Source organism: Crinia signifera, chromosome 6, assembly GCF_055691185.1.
Source record: "Crinia signifera chromosome 6, ASM5569118v1, whole genome shotgun sequence".
Taxonomy (NCBI): domain Eukaryota; kingdom Metazoa; phylum Chordata; class Amphibia; order Anura; family Myobatrachidae; genus Crinia; species Crinia signifera.
Genome location: NC_139222.1, coordinates 88,113,550 through 88,141,229, shown reverse-complemented (window position 1 = coordinate 88,141,229; position 27,680 = coordinate 88,113,550). Strand labels below are relative to the sequence as shown.

General features: G+C 43.7%; 1 protein-coding gene across 2 annotated transcripts in view; it reads right to left on the bottom strand.

Annotated features, from left to right (window-relative positions):
• Positions 1-778: 778 nt before the first annotated feature.
• The window catches only part of LOC146007783 (adenosine deaminase-like), a 62,431-nt gene continuing 35,529 nt past the window's right edge, over positions 779-27,680 (bottom strand). For both annotated transcript variants that reach the window (XM_083146392.1, XM_083146394.1), the window contains exons 2-11: positions 25,619-25,680; positions 21,873-21,998; positions 17,154-17,297; positions 15,243-15,358; positions 13,911-14,035; positions 11,634-11,705; positions 11,368-11,469; positions 10,247-10,314; positions 6,513-6,642; positions 779-907 (exon numbers count right to left, since the gene is read on the bottom strand). In XM_083146392.1, the coding sequence (XP_083002518.1) occupies positions 812-907; positions 6,513-6,642; positions 10,247-10,314; positions 11,368-11,469; positions 11,634-11,705; positions 13,911-14,035; positions 15,243-15,358; positions 17,154-17,297; positions 21,873-21,998; positions 25,619-25,680 (1,041 nt within the window). In that variant the 3' untranslated portion in view covers positions 779-811. The remainder of the gene's footprint in view (positions 908-6,512; positions 6,643-10,246; positions 10,315-11,367; positions 11,470-11,633; positions 11,706-13,910; positions 14,036-15,242; positions 15,359-17,153; positions 17,298-21,872; positions 21,999-25,618; positions 25,681-27,680) is intronic.

Here is a 27,680-nt window from a genome sequence, read left to right as displayed (position 1 = left end):
CCCATTCAGGCGCCTGAGTAGTAACAGCGGCTCAGTGTGGGCTCTGCGTTTGCCACAGCCCAGCGGCTGCTATTGTCTGCAGCCGCTGGGACAGGGGTCCTCAATTATCAGCAATGCTCGGCAGCAAGGCAAATGCTGGGAGAGAGCTCAGGGAGGCAGTCTGTGGGGGCCCCCAATGTGTGGGGGCCCCAGGGTGACCTCCTCTGTCGCCCCTTGGATATTCCAGCCCTGCATGTTTTGAAAAATTAGGAGGTATGTATACCCCATGCACCTCCATCTCACACCTATACCTTGGCCAGTTCCCTATCACAGACATATATGGTCCTGCCTCAGTCACCACTGACAACCAAAGTTTTCCATTTTGCTAGTTATATAAAAGGACATTCTTCAGGCTTTTCTACGCAAAACCCATAAAATCAAACTGCTCCCAAAGAAAATCTGAGTGAATGCCATTCCCTGAGTGACCGAGATTCTCATTAGCCGCTTAGCCAATCACAAGCATTTTCACATGTTGGCCTTTGCTCTTGGTCACAGCCAATCATCTCTTCCAGTGGCTCTACTTCTGGTATTCATGCCTACACTACTGAGGGCAGGTTGCACTGATTATTCATGCTTGTTTATGTCTTGGTTACTGTAATGTTATGCAGTGCTCTGTGTGTCCTGTTGCCGTATTTGTATGATGCTGCAGAAACACTGGTGGTGCCTTATAATAATAATAATAATAATAATAATAATAATAAAATGTACTGATATCTTCTATGCAGGGTTATGTGCAGTGGTCACATTTTTATTGGAAATACAGCATACAGCATCACAACCCTGTCATCCCATATGCCTTATACAATTGTTCCAGAAGTTCTTTCTTTTCTTTCTCTGGTAGAAAACAAGAACGAGCTGCATTGATATTCTGAGGAGAAAAAAAAACAGAAAAAACATATTATATATATAATATTTTCATAACTCAAGACCACTGAGGATACCAAACAGAAATTATTGCTTGTAAGGTTCCACAGATCTTAAAGTGGATAATGGATTTACCATAATAAAACAGCAATACAGCATACCCTCCAACATGACCCATTCCATTAGGTACAAAATGCTCTGTTGCTGGACTTCCCTGCCAGTGGCAGTTACAGAGGTGAGCCTCCAGCACAGTCTAAAATTCAAAGAGGGGGAGTCACATCAACTGCCAGTGAGCCTAGGACAGTGATGTTTGGGGTGGCTCCCCTCTTTGAATATTGGACTGTGCTGGAGCCCCACCTCTGCAACTGCCACTGGTAAGGAAGTCCAGAAACAGAGCATTTTGTACCTAATGGAATGGGTCATGTTGGAGGGTATGAATACAGTTACATGCTACATCGATATATCAGTTTAGTGTCTCCCATACCTCCCAACTTGTAGGGAGATGAAGGAGGGACACAGGGATGCACGCCGAAAAATTTCGGGGGCGTGGCCTATACTCACGGCTCCCCCCGTTTTGACGCTCTGTGAGCTTCTAGCCATGCCCCCAGCCCCGTGGCTGCGGGAATGTTTATTCACCGCTGCTCAGTAGCCAACAGGGGGGACTCCCAACAGCCCCCCCCCTCGCCACGGGACACTGCTGGCTGCGGGAGGGACGTTGGAATATCCCCGAAAAACCGGGACATTCCCACTGTAATTGGGACTGTTGGGAGGTATGGTCTCCCTTGCTCTGTCCATGGGGTGGAGCCTACAATGCATCTGAGAGAACATGTTTAGGCTTCCTAGGTCAGTATATTTACACTTAAGGTTTAAGCCCTGTACACACGGGGCGACCCGGCTTTTAGATGAGCGACATACTGCAATATGAACACTCAGCACACATAGCGGTGCAACTGCTCAGCACACTGCAATGCTGTGTGCTGAGTGTTCCTGTTGAACGGGGCTTTGGCTATTTTTATAATACGCAAAGACCTGCGATCTAGGTAAAGCTAATGCAAGCGATACTGACAGACAGAACGGTCAGCACTGCAGGGCATACACACACAGAGAGTTCCGTGCTTCTTTCTTAGTGATCTAGTTAGATTGCTTAGAAAAGGGTCTGAAATCACTTTGTGTGTATGCCCCTTTAAGCATTTTCTTTTTATCATTTCTCTGTTTGGGTGTTTTATTGTGTCTTTTTTATTGTTATTGATTTTTACCACAGCTCTACAGGTATAATAAATGTAACTCATGTAGACTTTGTACTGCTCCCATGTCCTGGCTGCAGGATGTTATACCTGCAGTTTATTACATTTCTAGATTGCGGTTTTTCCTGTAAATGCATAAATCATGCCTGGCTATGAAGCAAATTACAGTATTAACCCTTTCATTACCAACATCTCTTTGATATGTTGGCAATCAAAGGGTTAATGCCAGCGTTGCTCACATGTGTTATATAGATTAAAATAAAAAATTGTTGTGTAAAAAAAACATTATAATTCCTATATAAGGTAAACATTACAGGTCATTATGATGAATAAAAAGGGTTGCTTAGCAATTTTCACACCTATTTTGACAAATTCACTTGGCACTTAAAGGGTTAAGCTAAAATGTTCTTTAGAATGAGTGATAACATAGAAGAAATTAACCTTTCTATTGGTGGAGTGGTGAAATGTTTGTAACCTGAGGCCAAATTACAGCCTTGCCCCAGGTTACAAACTTCCTTATCAGAGGAGTTTTAAGAGAGGAGAAGAACTGTGTGCAACCTCCTCTCTGCCGGCACCAGAGCCTCACAGCAGGAGTCTGAGCGCTAGAGCCTGCTGCGCATGCACAGATCTTCGTAAAAATGGCATGGCGGACATTTTTCCGAAGATCTCCATAGCAGCAGCAGCGAGGCTCTGTAGGGTCTGCGCTCTACAACACTCAGACCCTACTGCGCATGCGCAGATCTCCAGAAAAATGGGGCAGAGGCCATTTTCCAGTGATTTTACCAGTGCTGAGTCACAGGAATCCAGATGATATAAAAAAAAAAATAGGTGTAGTGTGTGCAATGAGGGTCCCCCTCAGGGGCCTGTTTGCACCACGCATGCTGCACCCATTATAAATATGCCACTGATCCTAGGTTCTGTGGCTGATTAAAATGAGGTGCATGTGTAATTCATGAGTGTCCCTGTTTAAATGGATGGTATGGTAAGCCCATTATGGACAAGATTCTTATTCAGTGCCGGTGCAAGGAGCCGGAGCGCCCCAGGCAGGGGGGGGGGCGCCCCAGCGCTCACCCGCTCCACGGGTAGGGGGTGGGGAGGAATACGTGCTGCTCCTGGGGGGCGGGGGTGGGGTGATGCGGCCGGTGCGCTGATTTGGGGGGGGGGAGAGGGATACGGCCGCCGTGCTGTTCTGGTGTATACATAATTACTCACCCTTCAGGAGGAGCTCGGGTCTAGCTCAGCGGGCGGGAGGGAGAGCTGGAGGTCTGGCTTAGCGGGCAGGAGGGAGGCCTCGCAGTTCAGTCCCGGCGCAGTGTGACTGACATCTTCCTCCACCCGCACTGTGTACAGCCGCTCAGCCGGGCAGCGCTGAGCACTTGGCTCACCCTCAGACGCTGCCCGGCTGAGCGGCTGTACGCGTTGTGGGTGGAGGAAAATGTCAGTTAACATGCACCGGGGTCCAGGACTGAACTGCACACAGCGCAGCGAGCCCTCCCTCCTGCCCGCTAAGCCATACCTCCAGCTCTCCCTCCTGCCCTGCTCCCAACTACCGCCCCCCAGTGGCCGGCGCCCTAGGCAAATGCCTAACACTGCCTAGTGGTGGCGCCGGCCCTGATCTTATTGGCATACCCTGGTTATAAGTTTTATCTGGAGCTTTGTGAATTATTTCATGTAGGGACTACTTTGTAATATTATGGTGTATAATCATTATGTTTATGTGGGTCACAGGCTAGTGTGTACGTTTTGAGGGGCACCGGTAATGTTTTATAATGTGTGAGACACAGACTATGGGGAAAATTTACAAAGATGGGAGTTCTGTTGAAGATGCAATGTTTGCTATAGCAACCAATTGGATGTTAACAATTATCTTCTAGAAGATGCTTAATAATTATGATGTAGAATCTGATTGGTTGCTACGGACAACATCCCATCTTCAGTAGAACGCCCATCTTAGTAAATTTGCATTTTTATTATAGACACTTGGGCTAAATAATATTTCCAGCTATTAATTGCTTAGCATGGCTTGGTATGATGTTGGTGCCAGTTACTCATGTTTCTGTGGCTCACAGAAACAGTATTTACACAACTGAACATTCAGCTCCTGAACAGACTTCTATATAGTCAGATTTTTCACATTTTCCCTGCAGGTGTGCTAAAAAATATTTTTGCCTAAATTTAAATTGTACCAATGAATATTCTCATGTGAATTTGTTGTTAGGCTCTGACAAAGAGCTAGAAGCAGTGATAGCTTATGCCCCCACTCTGTTTCAAGGTTTGTCTACAGAGTACATGCAGCCATTGTAAGGTACATGTGCCAGTGAAGGGTACAAGTAGGGTTACCACCTTTTTGTTGAGAGATTCCCGGACAGTGACCCGCCCCTTGACACACCCACTGCCCCACCCCCATCTCCACCCTTTGACCCACCTTATGTTGATTTTTTTTAACCTTTGCTTCAATTTCATTCTTGACTTTGCATACCAATTACATGTTACATCATACACAGTAATACCCATTACACGTTATGCCCACACCATAATGCCCATTACATGTTACAACATACACTGCAATGCCCATTACACAATATGCCAATACTGAAAAAGTTTTTTGGAAAGGAGGAACAATATAGACAGTGCGCCAAAAATTGCCATAATGCCCATTACACGTTATGCCACACAGCGTGATGCCCATTGCATGTTACGCCATACACCGCAATGGCCATTACACAATATGCTAGGACTGAAAAAGTTTTTTGTAAAGAAGGAATAACACAGACAGTGTGCGCACCGTAGGTGCGCGGCAAGAATTTTCAACATAATGCCGACTACACGTCACACACCCATTACATAGTGTACAAAATGCCATTGTATATCACATGCCATAATGCCATTACATGTTATGCAACACAGCTTCAGGTGATAAACCATTGTATTTATCATATATGAAGGAGTCTATTTGTTGTTTTTAAATAAATTATGTAAGTACATACTTTATATTTCTTCTAAGAGGCCCAGGGTCGGTGGTGGACTGGTGGTGGAGCCTGGAGGCTGGGTGGCTGACCTGGCTCTGCCGCTCTATCCTCTCTGGCAGCTGATGGATGGTGAAGCCAGGACTCGGAGCCTAGGAGGGTGGGTGGCTGAGGGTGAAGGAGGCTGGCTGGGTGGAGGAGCCGCTGCTGACTGAGCTCCTGACTGTCCTAACCTCACCTTGGCCTGCCTACCTTGCCTTGGTCGGTGGAGGAGGAGCCGGGAGATTGAAAGAGTTGGAGTCAGACAGTGACACACACACACACACACTATCTGTGTGTGTGTCCATTCAGTCTCCGTCCGACTCCGGCTCCCTCCTCCCAGCGAGCGCCGCGGCGCAGAGTGACCAGTCACTATCAGTGACTGACTGTCAGTCACTCCGCGCCGCCGCCCCCCGCCTGCCCTGCATCGATCCCTGCCTCCTTGCTTGGCTTCAGCAATCATGGCGACCGCACCCGCCCGGCGCCGCTGCACAGCGTAGTGCTGCAGCGCACCTCAACCATGCTACCACTTTAAAAACTAGCGGAGGGAGCCGGGCGGCCAGGGCGGGCAGAGAGGGGGACTTATTCCCGGACTATGTATAGTCCGGGAACGGCACCTGTCCGGACTCCGAACACCCCGTCTAATTACCGGACTGTCCGGAGTAATCCCGGACGGGTGATAACCCTAGACCATACAAGGGAAACAAAAATCCTGTTACAGTAGCCCATAGGTACTTATAGTCTACCTTCATCTTCAGACAGTTTCAGCTTCTGGGTACAAACGTGGTAAATCCTACTGATTATCAAACCCTATAGAAACCTATGGGAGCTCCTTTGTCGTCAGAACTGGAGGGACCATGGCAGGTTTCAGAGATATCTGTTGTGTTCTCTATAAAGTGAAATCCCAAGATCCCTGTAGGTACCCCATGAAGATGCGGCATAAATATTAATCAATAAATAAGCCCCATACTAAGCTGAAATGGCTGCCAGAAGGATAAACTGCCCTTTGATAGTCCATAGAACAGTATCATATTTTTAGTTTTCCTGTTATGCCGTTTATTAAAAATGGAAATTCTGAGATTAATAATAATTACACACAATGGGGCAGATGTAATAAGCCTTAACAAGAGATAAATGGAAGGGTGATAAAGAGAGATAAACGTCCAGCCAATCACCTGCTAACTGCCATGTTACAGGCTGTGTTTGAAAAAAGTCAGTAAGGAGCTGATTGGCTGGACGTTTATCTCTATCTCTCCTTATCACCCTTGCATTTATCTCTTGTTAAGGCTTAATACATCTGCCCCAATATTTGTAAATAAAGAACTATTATTAATATAACTGTTATGCGAGGTGTACTGACAGCTTGCATGAAATCTTCTTCGCTGAATCCCATCTGAGTCTTTGCAATGTTATAATCAGTCTCCAATGCAGCACCCAAAGGGAGAGGTCCATCGCTGCTTAAGGAATAATTAGCTCCATCATTTTTGAACCTGGATAAAGACAGAGGTAGGTTAACAAGATACCAGTCTGCTTACATGCTTATGTACACTATAAATATTAATCCTGTATATAATATACTATATGATGTATAAAAGGGATCTATACTGTAAATACAGTCTAATACAGTGGTCCCAAACTGTGTGCCGTGGCTCCCTGGGGTGCCTCGGGACACATGCAGGGGTGCCGCGGCTTGGTGGTCTAGGACCAAATCAAATTATTAATGGTTAATTATTCATGAGCAAAACCAGTGCTGGTGGCTGCCAATCATAGAATGTGTACAAACAGAAGCAAATCCTGGCCTTTACCACATAACTGCCACTAAGAATCACATATAAACCCAATCTAATTACATTTTTTGTGACCTAGGGGTGCCGTGAACAAAATTCTGATTCTCTAGGGTGCCGTGGATCAAAAAAGATTGGGAACCTCTGGTCTAATATATGTCCATAGAAATCTGTGCAGAAAAGACTCCAGACCAGACTGAGAGGCTGTGTTTGTTCTCGATGCACACCAGGTCCTGTAACTAGCAAAAAGGAATATACTATATAAAATATACATTGGGAAAACGGCAAAATCGTCACCTTAAGCCCAACTTCTAGTTATTCTCAGCAGTGATATAGTAATCATTATAGCAATAGGACATCAAGACTTAAAGGAAGGACCTGCTGGAGAATATGAGCTACTTTAGAAGGAAGAAAAGTACTGCATGTTCAGTCATTTAAAATAATGGGGCCATATGTCTACATATGTCTACAGGTGATTCCTCGGCACGGGTCTGATCTAGCGATTAGCCATTTATCTGCATATCCACATGTATGTATAGCTCTGTATTTCTGATTTGTCTTTATTTCTGTCACTTTTATGGTACTGCGTAGATCAGGGGTGGGAAACCTCAGGCCCGGGGGCCGTATGCGGCCCCAACCGGTCTGAGTGGCCCACCCGCTCTGGCGGTTTTGCCGGTAGTCAAGTACAGGGGAGTTCTCACGAGATTTCTCTAAATCAACAGCAGCCGGAGAATGTCAGTCCTATTCAGTGGCAGCCGCCAGAGCGTGGGACGGCTGCAGCAGGATAATTTGTAAGATAAATTTATAAATATGGCCCCCAAAGGATTTTTTTCCCCATACAAATGGCCCTTGGCACAAAAAAGGTTCCCCACCCCTGGCGCAGATAGACATTTGTGGTAGCTTGGAATTGAAAGATGATGAAAATAATAATAATAATAAGAAGAAGAAGAAGAATATTCGGTACTCTTTACCTAGAAGGGCGCCCACGATTTTGATCGTGGGCATCGTTAGGAAAAAAAAATTGCGTCGGTCGCATCGCATGCGACCAAAAAATCGCATGCAATGCTACCGACGCGATGACCGCGATTTCCCATAGGGAACAATGTTAAATGTCCCAATTGAACCGATTTTCCTGTTCAATGTCCCAATTTACCCGATTTTCCATAGGAAACAATGTTAAATGGCCCACAGAGGCCAAATAGGCACCCTGAAGGCGATCAACGTCAACCCGAAGCCTGGCGAGCGCAGCGAGCCCGCGAGGGGCGGTGGTACGCGTCCTACGACCTTTTCATACCCCCACTATCCACGTCGGCGTGGAGTTGAGAATAGAAAGTGTGGCGAGCGCAGCGAGCCACCGAGCCCGAAGCGTGGCGAGCGGACGCGTATACCTGTGAAGGTGTCCGCGTCCCCTCGCGGGGCTCGCTGCGCTCGCCACGCTTCGGGCTCGGCGGCTCGCTGCACTCGCCACACTTTCTATTCTCAACTCCACACCGACGTGGATAGTGGGGGTATGAAAAGGTCGTAGGACGCGTACCGCCGCCCCTCGCGGGCTCGCTGCGCTCGCCAGGCTTCGGGTTGACGTTGATCGTGGGGTGGCGTTAACAATTGTGGGGGCCATTTCACACTTCAGGGTGCCTATTTGGCCTCTGTGGGCCATTTAACATTGTTTCCTATGGAAAATCGGGTCAATTGGGACATTGAACAGGAAAATCGGGTCAAATGGGACATTTAACATTGTTCCCTATGGGAAATCGCGGTCATCGCGTCGGTCGCATCGCATGTGATTTTTTAGTGCATGCGATGCCCGCGATGGCCGCGATGGGCGCCCTTCTAGGTAAAGAGTACCGAATATTCAGAGAGGGGGACTTGGCAAATCTTGGGTATAGATAGTGGAGATAGAAAGTACTGATCAATCCATTTCTAACTGCCATTTTTTCAAACACTGCCCATAAAATCACATAAGCTGATTGGTTGGTACTTTATTTCTCTCTCGGTTTGAGCAGATGAATGTAGTTTAGATGTGGTGATGTCATTGATGACAATTTTCCTAACACTTCATTGCCTTTCATATAAAAGCACACCAGTTGAGGCAGAAAGTAAGATACATTGTATGGATCTAAATAATATTAACTATTTGTTATGCTTCTGTTAAAAAAAAAAAATATATATATATTTATGTGTGTCGGCCTCATTGAAGGGAGTCCCATTGGCTTAGTAAACCTAAAGTACGTAAGATGTGGGGATGGAGAAAATGTATACACAGTTCTATATTCTATAAGCCAGATGTATTCTTATACTGTCCCGTTATCCACTTTGCACAGTCCTTTGATCTGCAGATACATAGTGCAGTAAGTATGGCATATGGAAACTACAAAACTGAGCTGAATGGAACACAGACACGATTCAGGCATACTTGCCTACTTTTGAAAACTAGTTTCAGGGAGATTATAGTTGGTAGTAGTATTTTGCACTGTGCCCCATTGAGGGGGTGTGTCTGCTCCACCCACATGCCGTGTCTAGTTCCATATATGGAGAAATTGTGAAAAGAGATTGTGAACGTGGCACCTAGAAGTGTGGGTGTGTACTGCTACATCTGAGAGGAATCTTGTAAAATGACTTATATCCAAATGTAGATGAGCCCCAAAGCAGTTAGTAAGAGCTACTATACTTGATGAAGTGCTGGGAAATGGTGCTGATGATTCAATGTAAATGTATCTATCTCTCATTCCTTTTTTCCCCAAAAAATGTAACAGTGTAATGTGGGCAAGGTGACATGAGGGAGATTGCTAGACTAATGAGGGAGAGAGGGGGATTGCTTTTATTTCAGGGAGTCTCCTGTAGAATGCAGGAGGGTAGGCAACTATGAAGTCAGGACAAGAGAAATAGTATTGACAGCCATGATATGTTGCAATAATGTATCTAAAGGAATGATCTGCTGGTTTCATAATGTGATAATCTAATGAATTACTTTGTTCAAATGGATCGGATACTGTACATCTTCTAAACATTCTTCTACGCATTTCACTATGGCTGGATATTACTGCAGCTTCATCCCCAATCTTGGCTGATACAATTTTCAGGCCTAAATGTATATATACAGCATGAATCACAAGTCAGATTGAAGGTAGCTCTCAAATCATGTACACCAACCCACTGGCTACATTGCTTTCACTAAGGACCTTTTTGAGCCTTTTACGCTGTATATTTACTTCAATACATCAATGATTCTCTGTGTTTCTATCTCCCACCTGTTTTTCATTTGTTAAGCGAGCGAAATGATCCTACAGCTATAGAAGCAGGATGAACGTACCTTATCAGAGGATGCTGTGTAAAGTCGGGGTCACAAGCTCCCGTAATGTAACTCGACAAAGGACACATCTGGAAATTTAAACAAAATGTATAATATTATCCATGGAATAATGTATAACCAGATACACCATATAAGGTCGTATCCATGTGCAACCATCGCCAGAATAAGGAGACACTGTCCGAGTGTGTAAGTAGCACAGAGGCTATTGCTATTCTTGCATGTGACAACATATATGATACAGTAGCTTTTATTTTTCTATGTGTTTTAAGGTTGCTTTAGTTGTCTTTGTACCACTAGAGAACTTTATAAAAATAATTATATTTCAATTAGATGGCGCTCTGAACAGTACCTAGGAATGATTAAACTATTAGTTTAATCTAATATACATAATCCATACCTCCCAATATGAACCATTCCAGGAGGTAATCTACCTAGGCTTCCCTCTCCATTTTGAAATTCCTTTGTTATAAATAAAATAGTTCATAACAGATGGAGCCAATCATATTATAGAAAGTATTTTGTCCCTCCTGGCTGGGCGGTATGCGCAATCTAAAGGCCCCCAAACACGGTGCGGTAGCACCGTGCAATGCGATGTGATGCGCGCTCCCGTGGGCATCGCATCGCCCAGTACAAAAAGTATGTGCTGCACATACTTTTTGTACTGCCTGCAGATCGCATTGTATCACACGCAAATCGCATGCAAAACGTATGCGTTGCGATGTGATCTACCCCATAACGGGTGCGATCATCGTTCCGTGTATGGGCAGCTTAATATATAACCCCCCTTTCCCCCATGTTTTAATTGCCCCGGGACTCACCAAGCCTTAATCTGGCCCTGTGTAGAACAGTAAGACTGTAGTGATAATAGTTTCAAAGATACAGGATAATGTTAATATTATTACCAGAGATATAGAACAAAATGTGAGGGTATAAAATGAGGGTTAAGTGTTGAATGAAATATGTAGGAGCCTTAGAACGTCTGTTCTAGGGAATGAGCAGATGATAGCATGTTCTACCATATTCAAGCACTAATCATTGGAATAGAAGTAAATTGAATTTGCTATATACTTTGTATGGAATCATTTCAATCATAAAGTCATAATTCTAAAAGCATATTGTACCTCGAAGTGCATATCTGCCTTCAGCAGCCGGTCATACAGCACCGGATCCTGCACAGTGTGATAGCCGTGTCCTATTCTCTCCGCCTTCAGTAGCTCTACAGCCTTTGGGGAGAAAGTAGCTAATAATGGACAGATAGTTTAACATTCTTGTCATCGTTACATTCTAGTACTTCTCTGACGGGAGGACTTTGGAATCAGGCAATTTACAGAGTATTAATAGATTTAATCGTATTAATAGTATTAATAGGGTCAAGAGAAATTCCCACCTCTTTGATCACTGATGGAGGCCCAGCTTCTCCAGCATGAACTGTTCTGTGGATTCCACATTTGGCTGCCTCCTGTATCAGCAATAAAATAAATAAAATGACATTGAGGAAGTGCATGGAAGTTTTATGGTCACAAGCAGTATATAATGTACATCTGTTCCAGGCTTTCTGGGGAATATTGATGGATTGCGCTCCTGCAATGTGAGTATTAATACATATACCAGAAATAATTTTTCGAATTTTAAGTAGGGTTTGTTAAAGTGTATAAAGAATTTTAGATTAATTTCACATCAGGAATTATAATAAACACAATTTGACAGGGATATGGCAACTATTTATTATTATTATTATTATTATTATTATTATTATTATTATTATTATTATTATTATTATGTATCCGCTGAAGTGCATTACCATTGGGAACAAACTGTAATAAAACAATGGTCAAAAATTAAATATTTAAGCCAGAAATTCGATTTTGAGCTCAAAGATGAAGAGAAGTGAATGCTTTTAACCCCTTCCCGACATATGACGTACATTTACGTCATATGTCGGTTGCGGGGGAATCAAGCCAGCTCACGGAGTGAGCTGGCTTGAAAGAGAGCAGGTAATGGCTGTATATTACAGCCAGGTACCTGCTCTCACGGCCACGAGCGGCGAGTTCGCCGATCGTGGCCGTTTAACCCTTTAAGCACCGCAGGCAAAGCGCCCGCAGTGCTTAAATAGCTGATCGGAGGGGGGGCGCCCCCCTCCGGCGCCGATCGGGGCCCCCCGCGGCGAGATCAGAGGGTGCCGATCGGTTGCCATGGTAGCCAGGGGTCCAATGTAGACCCCTGTGCTGGCCGTGTCAGCATTCCTATTACATCCTGCCTGAGGCAGGATGTAATAGAAAGTGCTGAAAATCACTATGTTCAGCCATAGAGCTCTATGGCTGAACCTAGTACAGGCGATCGCGCCCCCTAGTGGTCAAGTACACTAGGGGGCCTTGTAGTAAAAGTAAAAAAATAAAAAAAAATAAGTTTAAAAATAAAAAAATAAAAAAAAAAATATTAAAAGTTCAAATCACCCCCCTTTCCCCATTTCACAAATAAAAATAAATAAAAAATAAAAAAAATAAACATATTTGGTATCGCCGCGTTCCTAAAAGTCCGATCTATTAAAATATAACATTAGTTATCCCGCACGGTTAAAGGCGTAAACGGAAAATAATTCCCAACGCCAAAACTACGTTTTTTGGTCGCATCGCCTACCCAAAAAAAAATAACTAAAAGAGATCAGAAAGTCGCCCATATCCCATAATGGTATTAATTAAAAAGTACACTTCAGCCCGCAAAAAATGAGCCCTCACCCAGGTCCGTAGGTGGAAAAATAAAAAAGTTATAAGCCGCAGAACATGGCGACGCGACGCAAATTAGAAAAAACGTAAAAGTTGCTATTTTTTTTTTTTGTGGTAAAACATAACGAAAACTATATAAGTTTGGTATCACCAGAATCATAACGACCCATAGAATAAAGATAACCCATCATTTTAAACGAACTATGAACTCCAAAAAAACCATAACCAGCGCAAAATTGTGGAATGGCATTTTTTTTTTTTTTTACCCCACATTGAATTATTTCCTGATTCCCCAGAATATTATACGGTATAGTAAATGGTACCATTAAAAAGTACAACTTGTCCCGCAAAAAAAAAGCCCTCATGTGTCTATATAGCCGGAAAATTAAAAAAGTTACGCTTATTTGAACGCAAGGAGGAAAAAAAAAAAAAATTAACAAAAAAGGCCTCGTCGGGAAGGGGTTAAAGGCTGCTACTATGACAATCTACAGAAAGAAGTGGATTCTGTTTACTAGATTACAATCTAAAGAAAAATGTACTTTGTGTCACACATGACCGTCTCAAAATATAGCCACCAGTGCCCCACAATTGTAATGACCTTCAAGCAGGGGCAGGTGGTGGTCATACAATCAGAGGCTATGGTGCTCAGACAGCCATTCTGAGAAGCCTTAGGCTCACTCAAATGAACGAGCCGCCACCGATGGTCAAGATGGTGATCTGACACTGCGGCTTTGGCATCAGTACTTGGTTATGCAGTGCCAGCAGTGAGTCCTTTGTCCTTAGAGGAATCATTGGCATAAGCATATTATCACATTGCTGTGGCATCCAAATATGCAACAGCAATGCAAATAGCATCTGTCTCTGGATCAGGCCTATGTGCTGTGTATCAGTATATGTCCCTCTTTGTAAATTAAAGAATATCCTTTTTACATGTTACAGACCTCATAAGCCATGCGATGTCCTGAAAAAGTTTCACTCTTTAAGCCTTCATCTCCAGCCAGGTCTATAGCCACAACGGTGTCATTATGATACTTCTTACACAGCTCAACAATCTCGGGTGACCATTCTTTGGTGAACACAAATGATTATAATTTGAATGTGAACATGCATTGCCTACAGAAAGATGCTTATACTTGGTGATAGGAACCAGAACTTCACCCACATATTTATAGAATGAATTATCTATGATAACTTTAGCCATGTAGGTGTCACTGGATCTTGTTACAAAGGCAACAAAATAGACACCTTAGTGGACACTGAACCTACTTACTCTACAAAGGCTGGAACAGACACCATGGCCTCCAGTAGACCATACTACATATGTTGGCAATAGACAACTAGTGACACTATAATACCGGTATTGGGCAGAACAGAGACGATCTATTTCAGGGGTAGACAACAGTTTTCTTTCTTGGTGCCATACTTTTAACATCACAGTCCAAAAGTGTCTCTGGAGTACCACCTTAATTACCACAACAAACAATTAACAATTAATAGATGGGAACTAAAGCTGTTTGCTCTCAGGATTGATGGATAATTGTAGTCTGATGGCAAGGAAATGCCTCAAAATGTTGTACTGTTTTTCAGCTGTGAGCAGAACTAACATCCGAACAATGTATATTCCATCCGACAGGATATATCCGATCTGGTGTACACATAGCGGTACTTCCTGCATTAACCTTCATTCTATTAAGTGGGTCTGCCCATCTGACATGCAGCATATCAGAAGGGACGACCCCGCATGTGAATATACAACTGAGCCTACACACTGAGCAATATAACTGATGTATAATTCCGATTCTCGTTGGAACAATATATCTGCCAATATTTGGCTTAATATGCACCCGGCTTCACTAACTGTGCTCCATGGATTGAAGGCCCTGGCTTCATTAGGTGATGTAGGACATGCGCTGGTTGTGCAATTTGTTAAGGGCATAGTACACATAAAATGTATCCTCTTTTGAGGGAAGAAGACTTAAAGAGAACACCAAGTAGGAGAGGGATTGTCCCCAAAAGTGCCACTTAAAATATCCCCGAGTGTCGTCATGCCAAAGGTTGCCGATCCCTGGGCTAATCGAAAGCCAAGTTAACCCTTAATTCTCTGAGCCATTATCTTCATAGCATACCAATTGATTTGAATAGTGAATAAAATGTACAGAACAATAAGCATAATACAGGCTCGGTCTACACAGGCATGACATTGGTCAAATCACTTGGAAATGAAGGAATGAGTCATGAAGTAAGAGATTGCTGAGAGAACGGCTAGTTCTTACCTGGCATATGCCGCAAACAGCATAGGATTGACCGGACCCTGATATTGAAATCTCTTTCTCCTTCTTTCAGCCCTTGATTTACAAGCTCAACCACTTCATCGGGACTGAGATCGCCTCTGTGTGATGAAATTCACTATATTAGGGTTTCAGGTGCTGACTTTTCATGTGCCGCTCTTCTTAAACAACATAGAAAACTGTTATCTGAATGAGCTTTAAGATACAAGTGTTAGTACTGTACATCAGGGTTGCCTACTTTTCTGCTGCCCTCTCCGGGAGTGGGCAGCGAGCTAGCCGAAGAAGGGGGCAGTGCCGGCAGACATGCCGTGAAGGGGACATGGCAAGATGCAGGGCTGAAACTCTGTGCTGTAATTATTGACTACTGATTCTGTGAGGAGATCTGGAAAATGTGAACATTTTGTGGTCCGGACTCCGGAGGACCAAGTTTGAGAACCTTAGCGTTAGAGGCTTTGCTGTGTTGTGGGGCGCCTGAATGGCACATTGCGTCTGGCAAATGAGCAAGGTTTGTCCCACACCACATTGGTGCACATAAATACTTTTGCTATTCAGAGTATCATCATCGGCAATTCCGTGTGCAGCTGAGCATTGCAGGATGTTCAGAAGGTAGAGAAATAGGATATGGGTGAGATACAGTAGAGAGGATAAGGGGTGAGTAGAGAGTATGAATCAGGTGGACATCTGGTAACAGAGGATGAAGAAGTGGGTTTTGGGGAAGTGTTTGAAGCACAGAATGTTGGGGGAATGCATTCCATAGCGTGGGGGTAGTGTGGGATAACTGTTGGAAATGACAATGGAAGGAGGTAATATGCGGAGTGGAAAAGTAGAACAACTGCTGATAACAGGTGTGGAGGAAAGTTAAGGTTGGAGATGAAGTGTGTGTGGGTTGGGGGGGGGGGGGGGGGGGGTTTGTGTGAAAGAATTTTGTAGCTTCATGGATTTACTTAAAACCTTGCCTGTTGTGGTGCCTTGAGGACCAGTTTTGGGGACCTCAACCATATAGCATAGTGATGACGATGCCCTGGCTGATGACATGCACTGCACTTAGCTATCTGCTGGTCCAGGGAAAGCTTTGACCTTAGTCACCATGGCAGACTCTCGCACTCCAGTCAGAGATCCCTAGATATCCATTGGTCAAGAAGGTAGAAATGACTGACAATATTCCGGTGCTCATTTAGAGATGGATGTGCATATGTTTTGTATTAGCTACAAACTTCCACACTGTACTGTACATGCACAGCAAACGCGTGTGTGCTCTCATCCCTATATAGATTTTTCTGAGTATTTAAATTGTAGAGACAGAGCAATGGGCAAGGAAAGGAACATAGATGGGTTAAGTACTGATACAAATAAGACGTGTGCTTTTTACATGCACTTCTCATCTTATTGGTGCTGACAAGAATGTACAGTATATAGGGGATTTGCAATGGTGTGCAATACTGATTTGAATCTTGCATATTGACCGTTCCAACTGATAGTGTTTAAGTCATTAACATTCCAGCTATATTACAAGAAGTCACAGTTACTTATTCACCCTAATTAATGGACACTTCCATGTCAGCTGTTGAAAACAAAATTGTGAACAAAAAATGGAATAAAGCTTTTGCATACATTACTAACTATAACTAAGCCACATCTACCCTTTTCTATGCTATGGTGTGTCATAAATACATTTATTCTGTACTTCTATGCCTGATGTACATCTGGCACAGATGCTAGTGTTTTTAGTTGGATGCATCTTACATACTGTATAGATTTACATTTATTTTTAGTGTGACGGCCCTGAGAGCACATGTAAGATCTGATAGCCCTTCTGTGTATTACTCTCTACACACTGTATGGACGGCAGACCATGCTAGATCACAGATTACATTGTCCAATCACTAAAGCACTTACTCTTTTTGCCCCCACTGGATAGGATCCACATTGCGGTTGGCAAACAGATGAGGATTGTACCTGACCTCCACATACACAACTCCTTCTTTAGCTTTCATTTCTACAAATTCATAGGCAATTCTCTTCACTGCTTCACGATCACCTCTAGACATAATAAAAAGGTAAAACACATAATTCTTAAACATTTCCAGATGAGCTGTTTACAGTATGTTAAATGAACATATTACTGAATAGTGGAAACTAGCAACTATATAGATTCTAAGCCATAGATAAGCATTGTGGATCATGGTGGTATAGTTAAGCACAGCCGAAAAATATACTGAGCTAAGAGAGGTACTGTGTTGTAGGCATACATGCCATAGAAGCCGGCGCTCATAATACCGACACGGGAATCTCGACTACCGCCAGGAGACCTGCGCCGGAATTCTGATATCAATGAAAATGCCGGTACCGGAATCTTGACTGCCGGAATGCCGAAAGTAAGTATGCTGGGGTGGGTTAGGGTTCGGCCATGGAAGGGGGGCTTGAGCTTAGGCACTTGGGGAAACTTGGGGTTAGGCTGCGGTAGGTTAGGGTTAGGCATTTAGAAGGGGGTTAGGTTTAGGTGGCGGGATACTAGAGTTAGGGTTAGGCACTAGCGAGGAGGGTTAGGGTCTGTATGTATCCTGCCGAAGACACAGAGGATGAAAGGACAGTGATACTGCATGGTCTCTATACTACTGGAATATTAAATGTAATGCAGGAGCATATTAATTATTGGATTTGTATGAGTTGAGAGTAGAAAAGCAAAATGAATAGTTGTGAGGCTAGATATCACTGGTTATATATACAGTAATTGGAAGGGAGGGGACAGATTCAGATATGGTGTTCTGGCCTCTATTCAAATGGGGCAGGATGCATCATGCATGGCATTGTGAATACAATACATCCTGCCATTGATAGTATGCATAGCGTCTCAGTTGTCCTGTGCAGTGTGAGGTCTTCTAGGTTTATGACCCGAGAGACCTTTGAGTATTCATAGCTAATGGCAGCAACATGTGAAATCCATGTGGGACACTAGGACAGGGAATTCTGCGTAAGAAGGCCACAGGCTTCTATTAGGTAATGCCATCTATATATATATATATATATATATATATATATATATATATATATATATATGATATTTCCAATAGTGTACATTTCTGGAGATTAATGCATATAGGGAATGTCGAGAAACCTCAGAAAACATTATTTTTGGGGGTTTAACTGCATTTTATCCATAGATTAAGTCTGAGTGAAGCTGATCATGGTAGTGTAAGAAATGCAGTCATGTGTCAGCTTTAAGTTTTGTTTCTAATGTGCTTCTAACACCCTGGGACAGTGGTTCCCAAACTGTGTGCCTAAGCACCCTGGGGTGCCACAAGGCTCTTGCAGGTACACATCTGTAGAAACATACAGTATAGTAATGGTAGAGCTTGACTGACAAAGTAACATAGAAACATAGAATTTGACGGCAGATAAGAACCACTTGACCCATCTAGTCTGCCCCTTTTTTAAACATGTTACCTCAAACCATATTTGATCCTTATTTTTTTGTAAGGATATCAATATGCCTATCCCAAGCATGTTTAAATTGTACTACAGTATTTGCCTCTACCACCTATGATGGGAGGCTATTCCACTTATCTACTACTCTTTCTGTGAAGTAATTCTTCCTCAAATTTCCCCTGAATCTTCCTCCCTCTAGTTTCAGTGCATGTCCTCGTGTTCTGCTGCTCCTCTTCCTGTGAAGAATGTCTCCCACCTGTACCTTGTTAAAACCCTTGATATATTTGAAAGTTTCTATCATGTCCCCCCTTTCCCTTCTCTGCTCTAAAGTATACATATTAAGATCTTTTAGTCTTTCCTGGTACGTTTTGTGATGTAGGCCATGCACCATTTTAGTTGCCCTTCTTTGTACAGTCTCTAATGTATTTACATCCTTCTGGAGATATGGCCTCCAGAACTGAACACAATACTCGGTACTTGTGAGTTATCTGGACGCCCGATTTTTTGATTGTATGCCTTAAGTTAAGGCATACAATCAGATGCGATGCGATGCGATATCGCATCGCATCGCATCGCATCGCATGCGACCATCGGATGCGATGACCCGATTTTTCCATAGGAATCAATGTTAAAATGATTCCTATGGAAAAAGGGGTCCTTTTCATACCCCTACTATCCAAGTGGGCATGGAGTTGGATATAAACCTGTGGCGAGCGTAGCGAGCCACCGAGCCCGAAGCGTGGCGAGCGAAGCGAGCCCCGCGAGGGGACGGTATTCCGTGTCCCCTCGCGGGGCTCGCTACGCTCGCCACGCTTCGGGCTCGGTGGCTCGCTACGCTCGCCACAGGTTTATATCCAACTCCATGCCCACTTGGATAGTAGGGGTATGAAAAGGACCCCTTTTTCCCATTGAATTCCATGTTAAAATGGACTCAGTCCATTTTAACATTGATTCCTATGGAAAAATCGGGTCATCGCATCGCATCGCATCGCATCGCATCCGATGCGATGCGATGTGCCCGATCCGACCCGATTTAGAAATCGGGCGTCCGGATAACTCACAAGTACCCAATACTCTAGATGAGGTCGTACCAATGACCTATACAGTGGCATTATTACTTCTTTCTTTCTACTGCTGATACCTCTCCCTATGCAACCAAGCATCTGACTTGCCTTCTTCATTGCTTTGTTACATTGCCTACCTGCCTTTAAGTCCCCTGAAATAGTGACACCTAGATCCCTCTCTTCCTCAGTAGTTTCCATTATAGTGCCATTTATACTATATTTAGTCTTTGGATTTTTGCAACCCAAGTGCATGATTTTGCATTTTTTGGCATTAAACTGTAGTTGCCATGGTCTTGACCATTCCTCTAATCTACCTAGATCATCAATCATTTGTTTTACCCCTCCTGGTGTGTCTACCCTGTTGCATACCTTTGTGTCATCTGCAAAAAGGCACATTTTACCCTCAATTCCATTTGCAATATCACCAATAAAGATATTAAAAAGCACTGGTCCAAGTACAGATCCCTGGGGTACTCCACTTGTAACCTTTCCCTCCTTTGACTGTACTCCGTTTACTACAACTCTCTGTTTTCTGTCCTGCAACCATGCTCTTATCCATTCAACTATCTTAGAATCCAATCCCAAGCTTTCAAGTTTATTTAACAGTCTGCGATGTGGGACAGTGTCAAAAGCCTTACTAAAGTCTAGATAAGCTTTATCTACAGCCCCACCTTGATCTATTACTTTAGTCACCCAGTCAAAAAAGTCAATAAGATTTGTTTGACATGATCTTCCCCCAGTAAACCCATGCTGTTTTGGATCCTGTAAATTGCTGGTTTTGAGATATTCTACAACTCTTTCTTTTAAGAGTGTTTCCATCAATTTCCCTACTACTGATGTAAGGCTCACTGGTCGATAGTTGCTTACCTCTTCTTTGCTTCCACTTTTGTGCAGTGGGACTACATTCGCTGTTTTCCAGTCCTCTGGGATTACTCCAGTAGCTAGTGACTGGTTGAATAATTCTGTTATTGGTTTTACCAGCTCCCCTTTGAGCTCTTTTAGTATCCTTGGATGTATCCCATCTGGCCCCATTGATTTATCCACTTTCAGTTTTGAGAGTTCTGTGAGGACTTTCTCCTCTGTAAATGTACTTGTTTCTCCCTCAGTTTTCTGACTATACTTGCAACTTAATTGTGGCCCCTTCCCCTCTCTTTCAGCAGTGAATACTGAGCAGAAATAATTATTAATATTATCTGCTATTACATTGTCCCTTTCAAGAAAACTTCCACTCTCTGTCTTTAGTCTTATTATTCCACTTTTTGTTTTTCTCCTTTCACTTATATACCTAAAAAAAGTTTTCCCCCCTTTACCCACTGATTGGACCATTTTCTCTTCAGCCTGTGCTTTTGCTCATCTGATTACCTTCTTAGCCTTCTTCTGTCTAACAAGATACACCTCTTTGTCCTCATTCTTCTGCGTCTGCTTAAATTTCTTAAAGGTCAACTTTTTTGCTTTCACAATACTTGCTACTTCTTTTGCAAACCACAATGGCTTCCTTTTTCTTGTGTTTTTCCTAACTCTTTTGACACAAAGTTCTGTTGCTTTTAGAATTGCACTTTTTAATTTTTCCCACTTATCCTGCACTTCCAAGTTCCTCCACTCTGCCAAAGAATCCCTTACAGAGTTTCCCATCTCTACAACAGAGTTTCCATCTCTTTTTGCAAAAACAAAAGTATGATTAGAGCAGGCATAAATGCCAGGTTGTTTACCCTCCCGGAATGGCCAGAAGGCTCCTCAAAATCGGGTCTGCCTCGCGGTCGCTCGGAATGGAGGGCAAGTCCCTGCATTGCCGCCAGTCATTGTAGCCCCGCCCACCACTGTGCAATACTTGTAATTCCGGCATGGCCACAATGATGCGACCACGCTTGCCATGCCTCCAAACAATGCGTTACTCTCAAAGCTCCACCCCTTTCTCATCACGCTGGCCGGGCCCTGTCTCACAGAGCAGGGCAGCCACAAATTAAGCAACCCTACATAAATGTTGTCCGTCATTTCTTTCCTGCTCCACAGTGTATAGCAGAGCCCCAGTTCAAGATCGCCCTCTGGGGGCAGTCTGTGATGTGATCATGTCCTGATTCTATAATAAAGCAGACATTTCATTACATATTACATTGTATAGACTTACACAACTGCTGGCATGTAATGCTGAAACTTGGAGAGGAATTCTGTAAGACTTCCTGGCTTAGTGCAAACCAAATTCTTCATAAGAGTTTCAAGATTTTCAAATATATGTGATTCCAATTGTTTCTTTCTAAAAACAAGATTGTGCATTGTTAATTCCTAAAACATATCTTTTTGCAAAAACGAATGTATACATGTTGGAGTGATGATTATATGCTGTTCAATAGGGGATTTATTGATTATACTCAATGTATATGATTAGATGGCAACACATTTCAACAAAATAGGCAATAGAAAAGCCTAATTAATATGTGGATGGCATAGGCAAACCCAGGGGGGGTTTATGGTTTCTGTCCCCTCCTCTTGGAAAGTGACAAACATTATGACAACAGCATACCTCCCAACTGTCCCTATTTCCGCGGGAACGTCCCGGTTTTCGGGGACGTTCCCACATCCCGCCCGTGGCTGCCGGTGTCCCGCGGTGCGGGCGGGGGCAGTTGGGTGTCCCCCAACCTGTAGAGAATAGATGCTGTGTCTATTCAGCATTGCTAAGGGATGGAAAATGGGGCGTGGCCATGGGAAGCAGCATCCCCCGAGGCCATGCCCCCTTTTCTGAGGCCACGCCCCCTTTTCGGGTGCGCTTGTGGCTGCACCGCATGGCTGTCCCGTTTCTGATAAGACACATGTTGGGAGGTATACATATGGCACTAGTATATAATATGATCAATAGAGCTGCCACCACATCGGGATGCGGTCATTTGGTCTACAGCATGATGGTCAACAGTCATTAGGTAGACACCATTAGGTCGACATGGGAAAAATTTGACATGGATCTAGGTCGACATAGGAAAAGATCGACATGGTTCTAGGTCAAAAGGTCATTAGTTCGACAGGTCGTTAGTTTGACATGTCATTAGTTCGACAATGTCTAGGTCGACAGTGAAAAGGTCGACATGGGGGTTTTCACTGTTTTTTGAGCTGACATGTGCCGACAGGTGGTATTTCATGCCCTACCAACCACTAGGGCAGGGCTGGGCAACCCCGGCCCTCCAGATGTTGATGAACTACACATCCCAGCATGCCTTGCATCAGTTTCAGCATCCTTAGATGTGTGGTTCACTAACATCTGGAGGGCCGGTGTTGCCCAGCCCTGCACTAGGGCATGGTGGGAGAATAAAATAGTGTGCCAAGCGCAGCGAGGCACCACGCTCGAGGGGATGCGGTGCGCTTAAAACTGTGTCCAGGTGGACTGTGTTGACATTCAGGTAAAAAAACAGTGAAAAAAAACATGTCGCCTTTTTGACTGTTGACATAGACATTGTCAAACTAATGACCTGTTGAACTAACGACTTGCCGAACTAATGACCTTTCGACTTAGAACCATGTCAACATTTTCCCATGTCGACCTAGACCCATGTTGACCTTTTCCCATGTTGACCTAATGGTGTCGACCTAATGACTGTCGACCATCATGCTGTAGACCAAATGATCCCAACCCACTGCATGTGTGGATCTGAGCCCTCCAACATCACATTGGACCAGAGAGCAGCTGCCAGGAGGAAGAGACAGGAGCATTACCAAGAAGTGGGAGATTGTGAGCTTAGAAAGTGCAGTACTGGTTCTATTATGTTTGTGTATTTATTTATTATGATATGTTTAACCTTTTCCTAACCACTTATCTTATTTAAATGTTTGAAACAGCCTACACTATAGACCCTCTGTACTGTTAAATATTAATGCTGTATTCCATATTGAATCCAGTGTATAAAAAGATAAATTTTCAGGGTTGTTACCGTTCCCCCAGACTCCAATGCGCTGCATAGTAGGATATTTTGTATTACATTTGGAAACCCCCCTCTTAAAATCCTACATTTGCCGCTGGATGGAATTAATTTCGCTGCTGCTTCCAAGCAGCAGTGATAGCTCTGTATGGTAATGCAGCAGGAGGCATCAATTACAAGCAGACTCCTGCTGTAGTAATGATCTGACCAGCATCTTAAGACACACATTGAACTCAAATGATCACACTGACGCTGATCACACTGGCCCAGGGCCTGATTCAGACCTGCATATATTCACTGCTAGCGGGCAGGTAAACACTTCCTCGCCGAACACCCCCCACCAAGTGAGTCCTTGAACTAGCATGCAATTCGGACCTGACCGATAAGGTCTGCATCGCCCCAACAGTTTTCTCTGCCTAGAGAAAGCTGTGCCTCGGTAGGACATCAAGTAAGAAAAGAAAAAGGGTTGTCAGGATGTGGTGCACTAAAAGAAATACTCAGAAAATGTAACTTTTATTAGTTAATAACATAAAAATGCGAAAATATAAAAACACGAGTACACAAATAGTTGGAAGAAACACAATAAGGAAATGGTTAACATGCTGATGTGGGTGTTTGAATGCACTTGTTCTTGTTGTGTAATAAATTGACAAATCAAATTATTTGCGTCTCATTATTGGTAGTCCAAATAAATCAAAGTAATTTTAGTCGTGTAATGAAATGTGGGGGAATCCCATGTCAACCTAATGACCTAATGCTTGTGTCAACCTAATGACCCTGTTGACCTATGCCCATGTCGACCGTTTGAAGGTGTCAACCTTCAGTGGTCACCCTAATGATCCCAACCCGCTGGAAGAAGGACTGGAAGCCCAGTGGCCATGGCATCTGTCAATCCCATTACCTTCTTGAGAAGGGAAGCGGTCATCTATTATAATGAACTTAGGTCTACAGTCATTAGGTCGACCCCACTAGGTCGACTGGCAGGAAGGTCGACCTGACTTAAGGTCGACATGGGCCAAGGTCGACATGACTTAAGGTCGAATTTGCATAAAGGTCGACATGAGGAAAGTCGACTGGTCATAAGGTCGACATGGGTTTTTCACTGTTTTTTGAGCCGACATGTGCCGACAGGCGGTATTTCATGCCCTACCATCCACTAGGGCGTGGAGGAGGTTACTAAAGCCTACAAGTTGCAGGCTATTACTGTACATTTACCCTGTAGAGTCTATTGCAAGTACGTTATTTACCCGAGACCTTCTTAAGAAACAGTGGTCAGGGAACAGGGGTAAATTATCCCAAATGGGGTAAAAATGAAACTCCTGGGAGTAATGGATGGTCGCGCTGCCAAGACACAGCCGGGCAACCCGGCTGTGCCTCGGCAGCGTGACCATCCATTACCCCCAGGAATTGCATTTCATTGCATATAGAATCTATATTTAGATTCTATATGCATGCCCGGCTGTGTGTGTTACAGTACAGTAGTGTGGAAGGACCTGACACAGTGCATCAGACCTTTGTCTATAACACTCTATTGCCTGCGAGATGCCCGGGCCCTGCCTACAAGTTGACTAGTTGCTGCACCATCTCGGCAGTGCCCAGTCTGTACTCTCGCTGCGGCGCCGAGTTTCTTTGCCTGGTTCTAGGCTACTGTCAAGGTATACCCATCTCTAATCTAGGGAAAAACATTGCACAGACTGTCACTGTATCATCTTGATGTTATTGACTGTCAACCTAACAACTGGAACTGCTAATAAAATACCCATCCATTCTCCCACGTTCATATACAGTAGCTTATTTACTCTGTTCTGCTGATATGGCATGAAGAGGAAATGTGGTTTAGTCATTCTGGTATGTTAAAGAATGTACACAATCAATATAATATATACTAAACACATAATAAACACATACAATGATTCTCCCCGATACATCACTCATTGATTTTACTCTAAAACAGGGGAGGGTCTCTTACCTGGCATAGAACAGGATTGTTTCAGGTTTAATGCACGCATCCAGGTGGATATGAAGTTCTACCTGCACAAACAGAACAGAAAGACAGGATACACTGATTACTCTAAAGGTGCCCATACACTAGTAAGATTTATCTTCAGATCTGGCTGGTTGGAACAAAAACATGGTTATGGATGAGTGACAGTTTGTCAGTTTTCCAGCATTTCCAAGCAAATGGTCAACTGTAATTTGCTCTCATCCATAACCATGTTTTTGTTCCAACTAAACAGATCTGAAGATAAATCTGCGTGTGTATGGCCACCTTTACTCTCTAGGAGCTATTCTTTCTATTGTGATAACATAGACCACACCCTACTATTAAGAACACCACCTGTTATTGCTGATTGCGAGAAAATATTGTCTCCTTCATTAAGACCCATAAAGGGGCTAATTCTTCCACCTCTGTGGTTACATATACCACACCCAGCCGTGATTGTGCGAAAATATTGTCTCCACCATTATTATCCATATAGATTCCTACTACCCCTGATGAAGTCCATGTTTGGACGGAACGCGTAGGTTTTCTCTCATGAAATGAAGTCACACAAGTGTTGGATCTAAATTCTGCGAAAAGTTAATATTTTAATCTGCTGTAAAATGGAAAAATCCTTTTGTTTTATGTGTTTACATTTTTATCTATTATTTTATTAATTATAATGTGGTGGACATTTTATACAGCGCACGTCTATATCTTTTTGTTTATATATGAGGTGGATCAATTAAATAAAAAAATATATATATAATAGAGAGAGGCAGGGAGAGATAGATGTATATATTGTATTTAGAAACAAAGGCACTCACAGGTGACTTTAAAATAAAACTTATCTTATGGAAAGTATATTTTCATTTCCTGATTATGTCATATTTAATTAGAGGTTCAGGAACTGAGTTCCTGCTGGTTCCTGCAGAAAAATAGCACTGTATACACATAATAAAAAGGTAAAGGCTTTTACATTTCTCTCAAATATAGTCACATCGTAAACTCAGTAAATGCTGTACATCTATTGAAAACCTTCACAATAAGTCATTATATAGGTATAGGTTAATCTAATCCCTTTGCTTTAATTCCTTACTCATCTGCCTTCATCATTTTGAATCCGTTATTAACAAGCTGTGGTGTCAGTGAGATAGTGGGGACGACTTACCATTACCCAATGCACAGTATAGTGAGACGTGCCCTCTGCTTACAGCCCTTTCTGTTTTATCCATTTTATATAACAGAGTTGCGCAAAAGCCTCTTATGTACATTCTTTCATGTGCTGCTTTCATACACCAGGCAATATTGTTGCATTCTTTTATGTATAAATATTTTTACTGAAGTACATAAAAGAATGCAATTGAGGGTACTCTTTACCTAGATGGGCTCCCGTCGCGGGCATCGCGGGTACATTTATGTATGGCCGCGACGCGACCGACGCGATGCCCGCGATTTCCCATTGAAACCAATGTTAAACATGGAAATCGTGTCGGTCGCGTCGCGGCCGGCTATAAATGTACCCGCGATGCCCGCGACGCGATGCTCACGATTTACCATAGGAATCAATGTTAAAACGCACGATGGACCCGATTTTACTGTTAAATGGCTCAATCCACCCGATTTGGCCATAGGAATCAATGTTAAATGGGCCACAGAGCCCATTAACCCTTAAATGTCCCCCCAAATTTTTAACGCCACCCCACGATCCACGCCAACCCGAAGCGTGGCGAGCGCAGCGAGCCCGCGAGGGGCGGCGGTACGCGTCCTCCGACCTTTTCATGCCCTACTATCCACTAGGGCGTGGTGTGAGAATATAATAGTGTGGCGAGCGCAGCGAGCCACCGAGCCCGAAGCGTGGCGAGCGCAGCGAGCCCCGCGAGGGGACGCGGATACCTTCACAGGTAGACGCGTCCCCTCGCGGGCTTCACAGGTGTCTGCCTCGCCACGGACACCTGTGAAGCCCGCGAGGGGACGCGCATAACTGTGAAGGTATCCGCGTCCCCTCGCGGGGCACGCTGCGCTCGCCACGCTTCGGGCTCGGTGGCTC